This window comes from Lutjanus erythropterus, chromosome 1 (genome assembly GCF_056507025.1).
Source record: "Lutjanus erythropterus isolate fLutEry1 chromosome 1, fLutEry1.hap2, whole genome shotgun sequence".
NCBI lineage: Eukaryota > Metazoa > Chordata > Actinopteri > Lutjaniformes > Lutjanidae > Lutjanus > Lutjanus erythropterus.
This window is the reverse complement of record NC_139317.1, coordinates 21,058,664-21,076,266: the sequence shown is the minus strand read 5'-3', so window position 1 is coordinate 21,076,266 and position 17,603 is coordinate 21,058,664. Positions and strand designations below refer to the sequence as shown.

The window sequence follows — 17,603 nt, the reverse complement described above, 5'->3', positions numbered from 1 at the left end:
TTATTTTGAATGGTCAATCTTGTGATGAGATTCAGGATCAGTGCTGTCACACAAGTCAGGAACACAGCCTCTAATTGATTTAAAGACTAAACCCAACGCATCTTGGAACTGCCAGTGCTAACTAGCTAGCTAACAACATGCTAACAACAACAACTGCTTTCAAGATGGAAAACTAGATAAATGTTCACAGAGGACATTCTGTGTTGGATTTATCATTATGGATTTATTTTACCACGTATCCCAGAAATACACTGCAGGGATATGAAGTTGTACATGTGCCATGCTAATGTTAGCATTAGCTTAACATTAGCCTTTCCTGCTCAGCTTACTTCAGCTTTGACCCCTGTCTCTTCTCCAGCAGTTGTGAATTAACGGACCAGACTTTACTTTGTCTTGAGAAAATGCGGCATTAGTGTTAGTAACCAACAAACCGTAACATACAGTATACCACACATTTACTGCTAGATTTACAGCTTACTAGTTTAAGTTTCTGCTCTTCTCACTGTATCCTTCAGTAAAGTCCAATAAAACATAATTATTAAGACAATCATGGTTAACTGCCATCTCAAGAGAATATGTTGCTATGTCGCTAGAATATGTCGCCACAGTAAGAAAAAAACCTTATCATCACAGCCCTAATTGAGATACTGTAAAGAAGGTGATATATTGCTTTTTTTAAGTTCAATTTTAGGGAAACTGTCATCGCATAAAGAACATGCTACCATATGCATCAAATCTGAGTTTAAAAACTTTTTTAGGGAATTAGAACAGTGAAGATCGATAACACTGCTATTTAGTTGTCGTTAGTTTAAACACAGTACAAAAAGAACCAGTCACCAGTCTTTGCATGTATCACAATGTCACATTACAGCGTTCTTGAAAATCTATACAGTATCATGAAACATAATATTGCAATACTCAAGTGTATCAATAATTCCTCACATCCCTTCTCATTTTGTATCCAAAAAGGTTTGCTCTTTTTTGGCATTGTAATAAATTTGTTAAAACCTTAATGTCCTCCAATAGCTGCCTGCAGCAAAAGAGAAAATAGCCTGAGAGATGGATACTACCTACAGGACTGTGAGTACATCAGCACTTCCTTTGCTCCACTGGCACAGATTTAGCTGACTGATAAATATTTATAAAGGGTGATTTGAAATAACTCATCAAAGAAATGGTGGTTTTATAATGCCTCCAACCATGACAATAAAATGACTTCCAGAACTACTTATCTTTGGGATCAATGGCAACAAGGATATGCTGCGACAAAGAAAAAGTTAGGAAGTTTTCTGGAGCGAGCCTCACTCTGGGGAATAAATCAAAGAAGAGTTCCTGCAGCTTTAGGTCAATATTTAATACCACAGATTTATCCTGCACCTTACCCACTGAATAATGATGACCCAGAGCCACCAGAGTCCTCTTTATTTCATCTCTTCATTTGTGCTAACAAGAATTGTCAGAATCTGAAGTGTGCAGACATATGGGTGTGTGTTATGGGGACTGCAAGCAAGGAAAAACATGATAAGCTGTTTGATTCTGTTGCACACTTCATCAAAACTAAAATGAGGCCATTCTAAAGGATAACTTCACTGGTTTTCAACTCAGGCATGACTAAATCTTTCTTCAATTTGTTAATGCACAACCTAGAAACCTATCAATAGGTTCAGTTTTGAGAAACCAACTGTCTATTGCAGCTTTTTTCTGGGATTAAACACATTCAGTTGCGGCTGTAAATAATGCCTTAAAATATTGTGTTAAATCTCATTTTAGAAAACAGAAAGCGCACATGAAAGCCAGAGAGATCTTCTTCTACTCATAAGAAACTATGCTTTCTTTAAGGTTTGATGTGCTCACTTTTGAACAACTTACTATTCGTGGTCCAAAAGAAATAAGATCATAAAACCCAACAGAGCATAGGCTAGTTCTGTATGGCTTTTTAAATTCTCAGTGGATGTCTACATAGGGCTAGACAAAATCAAATATAACAATATTTTTGTCCAAATGCCTCTATATTAATATTGCAATGGGAACTCTGTGGTGTGGCTTAGAAATGATATCTCAACATTTTTAAGCTATTCCATAATATATGATATATACCTTGCTATTCACATTTTCTCTAAAATGGCATACTGTAAATTCTCACATAGTGCAAACATATGGTGATCTTATAGAATATGATACACTGCTGTAGATTAAACTACCAAACAGTACGGCTGGGTGATATGGCAAAGCTTTGGAGGGATGATAATTAGTGCTTTCACAAAATATTAACACAATGAGATTTTAGATAAATAATCATCACCAATGTGGATACGGTGACTAAGTGGATAAAGGTGAATAATAGAACAGTCTGTAAGTTCAGAAAATCACATCTCTTTAATGTAATGCAGCCTTTAAAACCAACAATTATGTCATATCATATCTACATCCATACATGTCACAAAGTGAGTGAAAGGGGCAATACCTTTCTCTATTGCAGCACTGCATTTGGAATTAATCTGATAAAACTCATGTACAAGTAGTTTATACACAAAAATCTTGCCTTGAGTAATTCTAAACATCGCAGCAGCATTGTTGGTTTGGAAGTTCTGATATTTGATCGAGCTTGGCAAATATCTTCCTGGGGTGCTGACAAGCTGTGGGAGATTTTGCAAAGCAAATTATCTCTTTCCAAGACAAAAACACACAATCAGCAAAAGCATCACATACCTTACAGTGCAAAAGAGATGAGAGATATTCTGCAAAGCACATCAGGGGATGCTGCTAATCTCAACTGAAGTCCTTACTCGCTCATGGATGTTATCAGTCAAGCTCATGTACTGATATAATTTGCTAATAAAGTATGTCTTAAAAATGTTGAATTAATCCAACAAAGAGATAAGATGACAGAAAAGGAATCACATCTTCTATTCAACTTTGAAACAAATGAAATGAGAACAGATGTGTCTTTTGTCTCCTGTCACAGTCTCTCTCACACTGTGATCAGGCCATTAACAGGGGAGGTTCAAAGGCACTTTGCTCCCTTTCAGTGACACACACTCATAACACACAGACACACCCCCACAGCACTAATTCAAGCGTTTTCATTAAAGGTCTGAGCCAATCTGAGATCAGCTAAAGAACATGAGCCAATCACAGGTGAATGGGAAGTTGCATGGTGGGCTTTGACCTCCATTCTCCATAGGCTCTCTGGATATGGGTGTCATGCATCGCTTTCAACCACTGCAGGTCAGACAGAGGTGTAAATAAGTGACTGACAAGGAATTTGACCATGAAAGATGAAGCAAATGTAGGTCATCACAGTGTACACGGCTGCAGAGTGAAAACAACGTGTCAGCACTCAGCAGGACAACAGCAGCAGCTGCATGTCCTCTGTTACTGTCCACACCAGATCTGCAGGACTGCTTTACAGAGCAAAGCATGAGCATGATTACTGTGTTGTGTGCAATAAAGACTCAGCCACAGTTTCAGTCCACTGAAAAAAGCCTTGACACTGACTGGTTTTCAAAAACTTTGTTAGACCAGTTTTTATTTAAAAACCTTTTCCTGCACTCAGGATCATAAATTTCTCAACTATTGTCATTTTGCAGCATTTTCATTGTTTTTCCATCACCCACACATCATGTGACACTGTAGGTGGACCGTCAATTACCCAAAATCACACCTACAGCATGCGTGTGTCATCAGTTTAAAAGCGTATTTACTGTGGAAGCATATTTTCAACAAATATGCTAAGCTGAACTAAGCATATTTGAGGTATTAATGTCATCACACCCATTTACTTTCACAAGCAGGTATACCTAACAGGCTCTACTGACTGAAAATATGAGGTTGCAAATTGGACTTGACAGCAAAGACTATGCTGTGGTGGACAGGAAATGATACTGAAAAATTAGAGAGGACAATCCAGGAGAAGTAGCGCACACACCTGAGGCTTTTATAGCAAAAAAATATTATGTTATTGTTGCTAAATGGTTACTGTAGCTTTAGCAATATAAAAAAAATGCATTTAAAGAGGCATTTTATTAGGGTTCTGATAAAAATGTACGATTGGTGAAATATGATATTCACACATAATGCTAGAAATTTATGTGGTTTTGGATTTGGAGTCCATCCTTCTGTCATTTCAGCCATTTCAAGAGTCAAGGAGTTGTTAAATTGTCATTTGACCAATGCCCTAGTTCTTGCAGAGCCTGGGCTTGTAATTTTTTCAGCTGTTGTTGATGGTTTTGATGATACGTTCCGTGTAGCGCATGTAGTGTCAGCTTGTCCAAACAAATGCATAGCCTATCACTGTGTGCATTCCACCAATGAACAGAAAGCTCTAACCCCATGTCTAGACTGCAAAAGTCATGTCAGTCGCACTCACATGAGAACAGCATTCACACAACACTGAAGCGTCTGTCTGTACCAGTTCCATGTTCTCTTCCATCATTTAAAGGATTATTAGCAAATGAACAGTCAAACTTTCTGCGCAGTGTGCAGTTTTTCTTTAATATGTGTGGGTAGTCCTGATCTATTTTTCAATCAACACAATGACATGACTGTGGCATAAATTCAGCAGTGTGTATAGTGAGTGTGGTTGAGCACTTAGAGCAGACAGGTGTTGGTAGTCTGAGCTGTCCGGTGGCTAGTGGCTAGTGGTGCAATGGATCACAAAAATGGTTTGGATCATATCACAGTTTGTGAGTCACACATCAGATAATTTTTTGTGTCACAAAAAAAAGTGGGATTAGAGTTCAATTCTTTTTAAAAATACAAATGGCTTTGATCTCCCTGTCTGTAGTCATCACCCTAGTAATGTACAGTATTAGTGAATATAATATTAATATACAATAAAAAATACACTGTAATACTTCTCATATACAGTATACTACAAATACTATGTAGGTATTATACTATACTACATATAATAGATAATTACACACTGTACAGTGTAATACATCACAACGCTCTATAGTCTGGCTCAATGTCCCACCCCCAGAACTATCTGATTGGTTATAGGTCACGAGGAACAGGCAATCAACACTGAAGGCTGTGTTACAGACATGCAAAAACAGACAGATCACAGAGCTGCACGGCTGAACTGAGCAGAGCTCTGTGTCAGTCAAGGCAGCAGATATACCAGTTTCAATAAACATCACAAACATAACGCACATCTGTCTCATCTTTTCACTGCAACTCTAAATTGAGATTCAAGGAAGTGTTACTTGAAAAAGTAACAGCAACAGTAAAGCTGCATTTTATAATATCATGGTTACATTTATTTTGCGGATGACATACAGGCCAAACCACAAGGTGATCCGTACAGACCACGGACCAACAAAAACCCATTGCACCCCTACTAGTGGCATTAAATGTACAGTGAAGGCTATATTTTACCCATGGATAAACACTGCGGAAAAAGTTCAAGAAGTTCCCGGGTCCTGCTTTCCAGTTGCTGGGTAAAATGGAGAGGCTGTGGGATTACAAACCAAGAAAACTTGCCAATGGGGTGGGTGGGTCCAAGCAAATGATTTTAGGTCAGGAAAAAGGTAGCCAGTCCTGAAGTAGAAGATCTCAACTGACTTGGTCTTTCCAAATGAAACGCAGACTGACGGATGAGAATGAAGCACGTACAGCAACTGCCAGCAGGCTGGATGATCAGCAATGGTCCCTAATTAGAATGAATGCAATCAAATGCATGTAATTATATTCCCTCTCAACCCAAAATTATGTCTTGCCTTGCCTTTCCCATGCTGACAGAGATCTTCTCCTACTGTCATAATGATTTGATGGGCAGGCAGACAGGAAGACATCATGGCTCATTCCACTGCAGCTTCAATGTAGAAGATTTCAAGAATCTAATTAGGATATGTGACATTATGCTGTGATCTTCAGTCAACCATTCAGATGAAGTGAAACAATCTTCATTAACCTGTCTAATGAAGTCTGCTACAGACAATCACAACAATCAACCACAATGACCCTTTCAAATCTACTAAAAATAAAGGAAAACATATTAAGCATCATATCTAAACTGGCAGATCAAATTTGTTTCTTTTACTTTTGCCTGTGGCTACTGGACTAAAGCATCTGCTTAAGTGTCCAACCCACATTGCAAAGCCAAATACAGCTAATCACTTCAGTGTGCAATGTAGGACAGAAGGGGATGTGAAGTGCGGGGTAATGATAAAGCTGAAAATCTCAAGCAGGAGATAGGCGGAGGGGTTGGAAACTGCAAGCTCCAAGCAGGAAAGACCAGTGGGAATGGTTTGCAGCAAGCCCTGCTGATAGTGCTGTCATCTGGAGCTAAACAAAACAAAACCAGCATACAGAACAGCATTACTGTTCTGTATTAATGGAGCACAACAAGATCTTAATGCATGCAAAATATTGTCAGATTATATCGCTTTCACAGGCAACAATATTACCAATATCTAAAAAGAGTCTGTTCAATTTTTTAGTCAAACTTACCAATGATGGAGGTAACTGATTAAAGTTTTACATCCCCTAGAAATAGACAAAATAGGAATTCATTTGAATTTGACCAACTCACCCTTGAATCCCTTCAGGGAGCTCCACCCACGTGTAGGAGGCTTAACTAGCAAAATGATCATCGCACTGTCAGCAGAATAAAATTTAAGAATAGTAGAGAGCTTGAGGTTCTGAACGATAATGAGGAAGAATCACACAAGATAAAGAGATGTTGGGTCCCTGACTCCTTCTACTCAACTTCATAGTCCTTATCTGCAAGTTCCCATCTGGGCAACTTAGGAACCAATGGGAAGCAATGTTCTTCTCCCATGAAGGAAGAAATACTCAGCCCACAACGTGACTCAGTTGTGCAATACTGCTGCTTCTTTTTGTTTAAACTTTGAACACAGAAACAAACAAACAGATACAAATGCAATTGAACTTCAGTACATATATAACTCAACACTGAATGTAAACTGTACCTTACTGACATAGCAAAAAAACAAATGCCTCCTGTATAATTAACGTAATAACATATAACTTAATATAATAATAACATAATCTCCAGTATAAAATGTAGAGTGGGACACAGTACAGTAGACATGGCATCAAATCATGATACATCTCTCTTTATGACATGTAGCTCTAAATTTAGTTAAGCATAGTTAAGCATATGAAAACTAATTTGAAAAGGAATGAAAGTAAGTCTACATTGTGTAAAGTGTCCTTGAGGAGTGTAATTATGAGTAAAAATTAAAAATGTACCTCCAATGACCTTGTCAAAATCTTTAAAAAGATGAGATCTGTTATTAATTGCTGTTAATGCATCTGAAATGTAGGAGCAACATTTTACTTGACATACGTAATCCCTACAAGAAAAAAAAAATATTGGTTGTTATGAACATGTTAATATTGGTACTGTGTAGTTTAATTCATTTTTAATTAAGATTCTGCTCTCAGCACAGCACGTGGTTTTCTCAAAGTAAATTAGAGAAATGTAGAGATTAATTGATCAAGAATAGCTGTCACTTTTACATTATATATTTTTTATTTAATTGACAATCTGTTTTCATTTTGACAAAAGAGATTTTTTTTGTAATTTTTTCACAAAAGCCAAATTATATTGACCATGATCCCATTTATAAAAGCAATTAAAGGGGAAAACATCCAAAAGGGTGAATACTTTTTATAGGCACTACATGCTTTGCTCTTATCGATGTAGCAGTGCAGCAAGCCTTCCCTTCCCCACCCCCATGATGTCCCTGTATTGTGGGAAATCATGTGACAGCCTTCACCATCTATGTTTAAAGTGGAGCAAGATTACCGAACATCCACGTGCACACATTTACATGCATTTGCAGAGCAGACTTTTCCGCTCATCCTATCAGATTAAATAGGTTTTTCTGATGAGTGCCAAAGCAAAATTAGAGGAGAGAAGACGGGAGAGAATTCTTGGGAAAGAGGTTCTGAATCTTAACTGCATCTGTCATTGCTATTCATGCAAAGAACACTGTCAGAAGTGTCACAGCATCCTGCTTGTGACAAAACTGATTCTGTATTCCTAATGGAGAGGTGGTGCATCACTGCACACAGCCTCTTACCTGTCTTCTTTCAAGGAGCACATGCACATTCCAAGTGAAGTGCCTACTTATACCGTTGTTTAGGGCTTTAAAAGAATTTATGGTGAGACAGCTTGTTCTGCTCAGAAGCAATTCTGCAGCACAGATGTCAGTCGGAGATGACACCTTTAGAACAAAACAAATCACTCTCAGCTGTCATTAAAAAGTTTTTTTTTTAAAAAAAAGCCAAGATTGCAGAGTTGCAAAACAAAAGTGAAGATACGTTTAGTCAGCTTTTCTTTTTTGATCAAAGACAACAACTCTAGTCCCAAGTCATATGGCCATTTCACAGAAAAACAGGGCAAGACAAGGACTTCATTTAAGGTCTATGCACTGAGCAGCAAGATGGCTTGTATCTGTGAATATAAGATAAAGCATAAAATTCAATAATACCTAAGTAACCATGTGCACCATCCAAATGCAGTCCTATCAATCAGTAACAGATAAGAAACATAGAGAAAGTGTATCAAAACAAAGATGGCCTACCTGCAGGTTCGCAATACAAGTCCCATGCAGCAGCAGTCATCATTTGCCAGACTAACTCCCAGCATTTTTCTTTCTCTTCAAGCTCCAAAGAGCTGCCTGCTCCCTGAGGTTTTACTGTACCAAATGAATGATCTGCAGCATGACTCTGTCTGATTCAGCCAAAGTTAGGCAATCTGTCACACTTCGCCCCTGAGCACACACACACACACACACACACACACACACACACACACACACATACACACACACACACACACACACACACACAAATTGCATATGTTCGTGGTCAGATTATCTGTCTGATCTCTGATCCCCATAATCCTGCAACATCAAAAATAAATCAAACATCACAAAAAATTCGACTTGTAACAGACAAGCGTGGCAAAAATAGGCAGAGAATCTTTGAGATGGCTATTCTAAATATGTCTGTGCAAGAAACCGTCAGACATGATCACAGATCACCTTCTGCTGTTATTTAAACAAAAATCCAGAACTAGATCTGAGCAGGGGTGGAAGAAACTAATTACAATAATAATAAGATTACTGTAATTAAGTCACTTTTATGAGTATTTTTTGGTAATTTAACCCATACTTTAGCATGCATTATACTGTGCAATCTACTTAGTTACTTTTTAAATCATGACAAAGTTCTGAGTACATTTTTTTTTCTGCACTTTTGTACCAAATAAGGCTTTTATCTACATACTTGTAGCTAATAAAGCTATTCAATCACACTCAGGCCAATGTAAACCATGACTACAGACAAAAGAACAGCTGCAGCAGGCACAGGTTAGCAGCACGAGTGCACGAGTTTGGAGCAATTTAGAGTGAGGATTTGGAGAAACAGAAACTTCTTTCAATGTAATATCTGTTATTTATAATGTCCTCACATTAGTGGTTAAAAGTAACTCATACTCTGAGTAGTTTTTAAGAAGAATATTCTGTAATCTGTAATTTTACATAAGTATCTTTTTAACACCAGCTGTTTTACTTGTATTGGAGTAATATTTCAATGATTTAACAGTCTCTGAGCACAGATTTTCAGTACTGTTTAGGTGCTGTTTAGCTTTTAGGAGCCCAGATCCTCTGGCTTGTCAGGCGAGTAGTTCTGTTGTGTCTTTGCAGATCAACGATCAGCGTTGTTACAAAGAACTAATTAAAGAAATAGGGGTCCTTTCAGTCTGCCTCCAAGTGGATCAACCTGACATTGAACTACCTTACTGAATCTTCAGGTCATGTATTTCATGCATATCTGTAACTTTTTATATTGTTAAGACACTTTATTTTGCTGTTTTGGTGTTGTTGAACTAACCTCTATCCTAAAAGCAAGTGTTTTAAGTATTTTTTCACAGTAAAAACTTTAGTTCCACCATCACTTATATTCTTTTCTGATTCACTCTGATTTATAGACACAATCAACACATTATTAACTAGCATGTGATGAAGAGTTTGCCACAGACACACATACTGACTGGTCGTTTTAACAGTGCATGTTTTCACCCAAAGGGAGGCGCGGCCATGAGAAGCGACGTATGGATGCTCTCATTGATCAGCTATCATCTGACAACGATTTAGCTTCTGGGGCAACAGCCAGTGTTTAGGGGCTTCTGGTATAGCCAGCAGATATCAGGGCCAAGACTTTCTTTTCTGTGCACGGTCATCGTTTACAGTCTAATCAGGAACTTGAGATGCAAGATGGAGTTGGAATCTAAACTCTATGACCAGATCTATCAAATCTTCCCCTTTGCCTACAGATTCTGCATATTCATATGCAAATATCTGTTTATAGAGATTACAAGCTAAGTGACTACGTGGGTAGCTTGGTGGCTATGATGACATCATATCTGTGAGTGTAATGGCACAAGGAGGTGTAAAAGCTGCAGGTAAGTTGTACACAGATGAACATGGTAGAGCAGCTGATCCTGTTGTTGGGTGGATCAATATTTGCACTTTCTGCACATCATTAACATACTGTTGGGGAAACACCTCTGTAAGAGCTGGATGTTCGGGTAATTATTCTCAATAAAATTAATTACAACACTTCTTATCTATCTCTTCTTTAAATATAATAAAAATTATATTATTCTATAATAACTTAATATAATAACTAATAGGAGGCATCCATCCCAAGGCCTGGAAGTGTGTTAAGACACACACTGTCTTCCCTTTTACCATATGCTCTTTATAATGGGGAGAAACAAAACAGGACAGGCATAGTTGAATTTCGCTGTATCCTCAAGGATTACATTATCTGAACCAGGGTAATCCCTGTTTTCCAATACCATTTCATGAAAGCCATGTCACTTGCCAGTGCCTTTGTCCAAAAGCAGAGGAACAGATAAACAGCCACTGGATCCCCTAACAATCGGATTCAGCTAAACCTCATACTGTGAAACATCTCTAAATCCCTTACACAATCATGTCAGAGGCATTATTATGTCATCCCGCCACTAAGTACCCTCCTCCTACCTCCAAACCTCGCACACCACACACACACACAGGCAGGTGCACACACACACACATAAAAAACAAAAGTTTGTTTTAACGTTGGGGAGCTGTTGTCAGCAAGATGACAATGTGGAGGAATGTATCAAATTATCCAGCTGCTGAAAAATGCACCGCAAACAAGAGACGCATCTATTGTTCAGACCCGTGATTACACTGCATTATTCTTCTGGATTTTGTACAGTGGTAAATGATAAAGTCATCACATTTAAGCAAACATACAGAAGCTACAGCATGAGAAAAATTTGATTAGTCTGGTGAATTCTGCTGCAGAGAATCTTGGCCCCGAGGGTGTCCAAGCTCTTATAGTGCAGCACACTTCACTGCAGCAGCCTGGTCTTTACAACAGTGTGTACAGTCAGTTTGTCTATATGTGTGAACAGTGTATCTTTATTCTGTTATCAGTGAAGGAAAACTTCATCAACATCAACTTTGGCAAATGCATTCACCTCAACACACAGTCACCTCTTTGCAGGACATGTGGACTGAGTCAGCTTTTTGTGTGTGTGCGTGCATGTGTGTGTGATATCCGTTCTCTGCTGGGAGCTATCTGTGTCCAGACTGGCTCCGAGCTTGGAGGGACCTCTCTCCTGCAGTTCTCATTACAGAATCTGAGCAGACACACACCGCAGTGACTGAACACACTCCCACTGGGGAGTTACATTACATTGATACACAGGGTTAAGACAACAGAGCAACTCCATGACTGCAATGCTCAGTGGCAATGAACAACATGCAGGCACTAGACACACACACAGAGGACTGCCCAAAAAAAAGATACGACATCTACTTGGATGCAAGCTGATGTTTTCAATGTCATTGTCTTGTTATATTATGCAGTATAAACATGCTGTGCACAAAGCAATCAGAGCACTGCAGGTTTCTCTCACAATCTGTTCCCACTAAATAGATAATTTTTTTCTCTGGTATTCCCAGGCTTACATCCCAAAAGCGCCACTTTCCAATACAGAAGTGACCCACAATACAAGAGTACATACTTTAACATAATACTCAGTGTTATAAAAATTATAAAAACTGCTCGAATCATTTTGTTGAAGGTAGAGCTGCAAGAATTTGTTGATTAACCTTATAGCTAGTCAAGAAGAAGAAGAAGAAGAAGTCAAGAAAGTTACAGTTTATCATGAAACTGTTTAAGTATCAGACTCTGAAGATATGTAATTAGAAAGACTACACACCCAGAAGTCTGTAGGTGATGTTGTGACTTTCTCCCTGCAAAAGCTAACGTTAGACACTGAAGCTACGATGCCTGAGTGTTGTCGTTCAAGGATGCAGTTGCATAAGCAATGGGTCTTACTCATTCTTTCACCTCCCACCTGATAAAAGGACCAGGGGTCTCTGGATAAAACACATCAGGTACAATAACGTTACAAGGGACAGCGATATTTGTGCTGGTGACGTATATTGTGCAAGACAAGAGATCACTGGTTTTACACAAAAACTGAACTCAACAAACTGTGACTTTCTTGTTTTGTAAAATTCTGTTTTAAATTGACAAATGTCATATGCGTAACTCATGGCACAATTCAGTAACAAAAACACGGTAACAAAAAAAAATGATTTGTCCATCATCACTGACTATCAATCATATTTTTTCCAAAGTTACAGTGGGCCATGCCAGAAGCAGAGGAACTTTGACTCTGAGGCCCCTGAAGACCCACGAACAATTCATCTTCAGATTAATTGATATGATGAAAATAACTGTTTGCTGTAGCCCTAGTTGAAGCCCACTTCCATCTGTCCCTCTTTGTTGCTGAAGAACGCAGGCAGGCTATCACATTATCATTTTCTCAAGGAAATTAAACAGATGGATTAAATGAATTAGGTGAGGTTCCACTTGGCTGGCAGAGGGTAACTGAATTTAGGGGCTATTTTTAGATCTCTGTATCCTGAGAGTGTGGGGAGAGCTTGTAGAGACTTAGGAGGCTTATTAAGTCAGGCGTCAGAGGAGGAAGGTAGGCCACATCTGGTGCACAGCTCTAAAACTCCAACTGGCCAGCAGGCTCGAGATTTTACTAGAACAGTCCCTTCCCTAGCGTTTCTAGCCCACTAGCAGAGGCTGATCTAAATCACAATCTGGGGAATTTTAAAAGGTCACAGTCCTAATGCACAGAATGTACTCCCTTTTCAAATACTTCTCTGTTAGGTATCATCACTATGTCTATTCTTAGAAGTATTAGGTCTCGTGGGAAATGTGCAGAATGTCTGTGGTTAAGAGGTCTCCTCCCTCCTCTGACACTGCCTCCTCTCTATCCATGAGTTTTCTGTGCCCTGCACCAATTTTAGGTGTGTCATTTTTCAGACTGTAGCAGTCCGGCCATTCAAAGCCACACTTAACAAAGACATGACCTCTATTATCAGCTAAGCATACAAATGAAGCGCTGTGTCTTTTGGCCACATTTCACCCTGTGGCCGAGGGATGAAAGGGGAAGGATGAGCTGTGGTGGGTGTGACTGGGCTGTACTCAACATTACTGGAACTGACTGGGTGAAATAAACATCAAATCAGATGTTATTCAACACCCTGAGTAGAACCAGACCACGCTAAAGCCGACCATTACATAATCTATCAAAAACAGACCACCACACAAGACTGGATAAACAAGAGATGGTGTTAGTTTGAAATGAACTAGGTTGCAAATGTAGCTATATATACTGCAATGAAAATACACCATCAATTCAAAGCTGACCCTAACTGTCAACTTCTGTTATCTGCTATCCATACTAGGACATAGGTGAAATTTTGCGGTCTGGTATTTACAACCTACTGCCTCTGTGGTTCAGAGCACAGCAAGACGGCCAACCAATGAGGGAGCACATGCAAGAATGATAAATAGGCTAAATAACCTTATCGCTGCGGCTCACATCAAGACCCTGACAGAATGATAATGAGCTTGATATCTTGCGCAGGGATCTACGAATGCTTGGATCTGAGGAATGTTTCTTTATCACAATCCAAATAAAACTGACAGAATTAAAATAATACAAAGAACAGTTTTAAAATTGGAGGTTGCCAATTCACATACATGGCCATAGCTGTAAAATCCTTGGATCAGGTTGCACAGAACACCTGAATTCTCCTTGAATAGGACTCCTGAACATACAATATATGAGTTCTGCCATAAGGGGTTTCTCTCACAGTAAACCAATAACAAAAGACATAGTTTGATAATGTCTTAAGGTGACGTTGGTTCATGGGGGGTGCTAGCTTCACTTTTTAACAACCACCACATGCTGTTGAAAGTCTATCTGACATGTTACATTTAGTCACACTGGTTCACTCCCTTCTTGACTCTTTAATTTATCTGTCTATCTCAAAGTATCACGTTTCCACTAAAGTCATAGTAACTAACTAGCAAGAGCAGGAAATGCATTTTTCCTTGAAAAGAAAATTGTATTTCTCTGCGTTGAACATTGTTGGAAACATTTGGGATAATGTAAGAAAAGAATACAAAATATATAACATATGTCTGACAGTTTAGGTATTTAATGCAGAAATACTGCATATTAAAACTTAATAATACTAAGGCTTAATTTCTCCTTGGCTGAAGGACTTTCTTAATGGCATTGCACAGAATCTCTTAAAAGGTTTCTTTAAGTTAAGGAAATACATTATGGCATTTACTGCACTGAAAGATTTTGCAGTGGTAAAATTATATAGTTTCCACAGAGATTGTTTGTTTACTTGCACTGGCCCTTGTTATACCTGTTAAAACCTCCATCCAAGTGCTCTGTTCTGGCCAATTAAAACACCACAAATTATAGGAAGGAATCAAACAAAACTGAAGAACTTCAAGTTATCTTGAAGTTACAGCTTACTAGAAGTAGCCATTAAGGTTAGACTAACTGCCGCTAATGGTTGACAGTGAAATAAATCTCTGTACAGATGTCGTTCATAGTAATTTTTTTCATAGTATTTTTTGATGATTTTGTTACACATTAAGCTGTTTAAGCTACAGATAGAAATTAGACTGTTATAGTAGGTTTGGGTAACATAATAGCTTAGCAAACTAACATGAAGTGGGCTTAATGTCAGAACTAGCCTTCTCATTTAGACTGTAACCTAATGTGCTATAAGATAATTTTTAACAGAATTTATTCTATATATTATTGATTTAGCCCCATAAATTTGGCCATGTTGAGTCAAAGGCATCTCAAGTTTTTTTTTCTTACTTTGTGCTAAGCTCCTTTGTGCATCTGTATAAGAAGCATAAAGAGATTTCTTAAAATAAAATTAAATACTTAAATACTTGAGTGAAAATGTTAAAGAAACCTTAGGGAGAAGGAGCGGATTTTATTTTAACTCAAACTTTAAGGAAAATCGTAATTTAAGGTGTTTTTTTGCCACTAGTCCCTGGATTTCAAACCACACTAATGTATACCAGCATACACGTTCAGTAGGGCTGTGTATTGACAAGAATCTGGCAATACAATATGCATCACAATACATTATATATTGCTATTTTTTTATATAATTTTGGGAAAACATAGTATACAGAACACATCACAATATGTATAGCATTTGAGTTAAAAAATAACGTTTACAAAACATATTATCACAATACTCCATATTTTTGATATTTTCTTACACCCCTGGTGTTCATTTCACTTTGCTGCTAATAGGTTTAATTTCTGCATCTATGCTGACATGACACTTTGGCTAGGGACCCCATGGTGGTGTTGCATTAGTGAAAACAACATACAGTTTCAGCAGAAAGAGCTAAATAGTCCGCCAGCACATGTTAAAGTGTAATATGCAGCAGATGTGACATTGCATGTGTGAGTCTGTATACATACAGTATATCTCTAAGGGTCGGTCTGTGTGTGAGCTGGGCCCTACTAGCAGCTGTGCTAAGCATAGAGAGGTGAACCCATGTAAACAAGTATATTCCTTTGAGAGGTATATTTCTGGCTCACGGAGAGGAGAAGAGGACTGCATCAAAGCTCCACTACAGTCTAACCTATAGGGGCACTTCACATTAACCATGTATATAGAAGAGCATCATAATCAGCCTGAGAGATCACAGTTCTGCTGACATCAACACGGCGGTCAGTGACCTGTGATCATGAGGCACTGCAGTGAGCATCTTCCTCTGTTTCTCCCCTCTCTGCCTTCTTATTCCTGTAAAGACTGCTCCATTAGTACACATTGACATACGCAATCCCCAAAGGCAATTCAAAGATTTATAAAGACAAAACAGTCAGCGGCTTTCTCTGCAACAAAAACGAAGAGCAGACACTTCAGCATGCATGTAAATTCTCCTGCTTGGACACATACTTATACAAACACTTAAAGGCATGCGATCTGAAACACTTTATCTCCTGCAGCAGCTGGAGAGCTTTAGCAGACACACCTCCTGAGCAGCTACGTAGCAATACAATCCCACATATGTGCCGGGAGAAGGGCTGGGATACACACCTGTGAGTCGCGCGATACACTGGCTGCCTCTTGTAAGGGACGTGTAGGGTTGACTGTCCTGGTTGGCCCAACATGTTAGCTGCAGGTCTGTGATTTGCTCTGCTCTTCTCAGTGGTGCCTCTGTGTACGTGTGTGTGTGTGTGTGTACTCCTCTCAGCTGGTAGTGCTGCTGCTGCTGACGTCCTCTGCTGTGCACCGAGGCGTCGATTCATTCAAAACATCCTCTTTCCCGCTTCTGCTGCGCTGGGGCTGCTGAGGTGGAGCTAAAAATACATGCGATCACTGAGCTGTCCCCTGTCTCCGAGAGCATTAGGCTTGAGATGGGTATTATTAAAGCCAGCCAACCTCACCAATACATCATGTAAGAGGCCCCAGAGCAGCAAGTAAAACCACAGGTACAAAGCATTAGCCATATCCCATGTAATCATATTCTCTCCTCTCTCATTCCCTCCCTGTAGTGGTACTCTTCCTCTGCTCACCTCTCCTCTGCTCTCCTCTAATGTATGCGTTCCTCAGCAGAGCTCTGCCGTCAGAGCACTTCCCTGAACTGGACGCCCTCTCTGCTCCATTCCCTCTGCAGTCATGCAGCCACCGCACAGTATGCAAGCCAGAAGAGGGACAATGAGGAGGGAGACGGAGGAATTACAGTAGTGAGGGAAAAAAAGAATAGATGAGGAAGTGAGTGAGAGTGAAAGTGAGAGAAAGTGTATTGAAACTTCATTTACATTGCACTTTGTATCATGATAGATCAGATGTTCCTAATTTTTTTCATCTCAAGACCCAAAAGAGAAATCTGGTACCTCTCTGGGACCTAAACTTACAATAATACATCATGAATAAACTCATGAAGAGCACAACAACCATTTATTTAAAATGTATATGAAATATATTTATTTGGTTATAAAAGCACATCTCACAAGTGAAATCAGGGTGCCCTGGTAGCTTGGTTGGTAGAGCGTGTGCCCCTTATGATGAGGCTACCAGTCTTCGGCAGCAGCCATGGGTTTGGTTCAAGGCTGTGGCCCTTTGCTGCATGACTTAACCCTTCTGTCTTCCCCATTTCTTGTCTGTCTAAAACTGTGAAAATTAGGCATTTGTTTC

The 17,603-nt window shown here is 39.0% G+C and overlaps 1 protein-coding gene across 13 annotated transcripts in view; it reads right to left on the bottom strand.

The window, feature by feature from the left end:
* Positions 1–17,603, bottom strand: part of plekha7b (pleckstrin homology domain containing, family A member 7b) — a 106,836-nt gene that overhangs the window by 64,246 nt on the left and 24,987 nt on the right. The window contains exon 1 of one of the 13 annotated variants that reach the window (XM_084716470.1): positions 16,503–16,946. The exons of the other annotated variants lie outside the window; for them this stretch is intronic. Within the exon in view, the coding sequence (XP_084572596.1) occupies positions 16,503–16,714 (212 nt within the window). The 5' untranslated portion in view covers positions 16,715–16,946. Of the gene's footprint in view, positions 1–16,502; positions 16,947–17,603 lie in introns of those variants that run through there. 13 annotated transcript variants of the gene reach the window in all.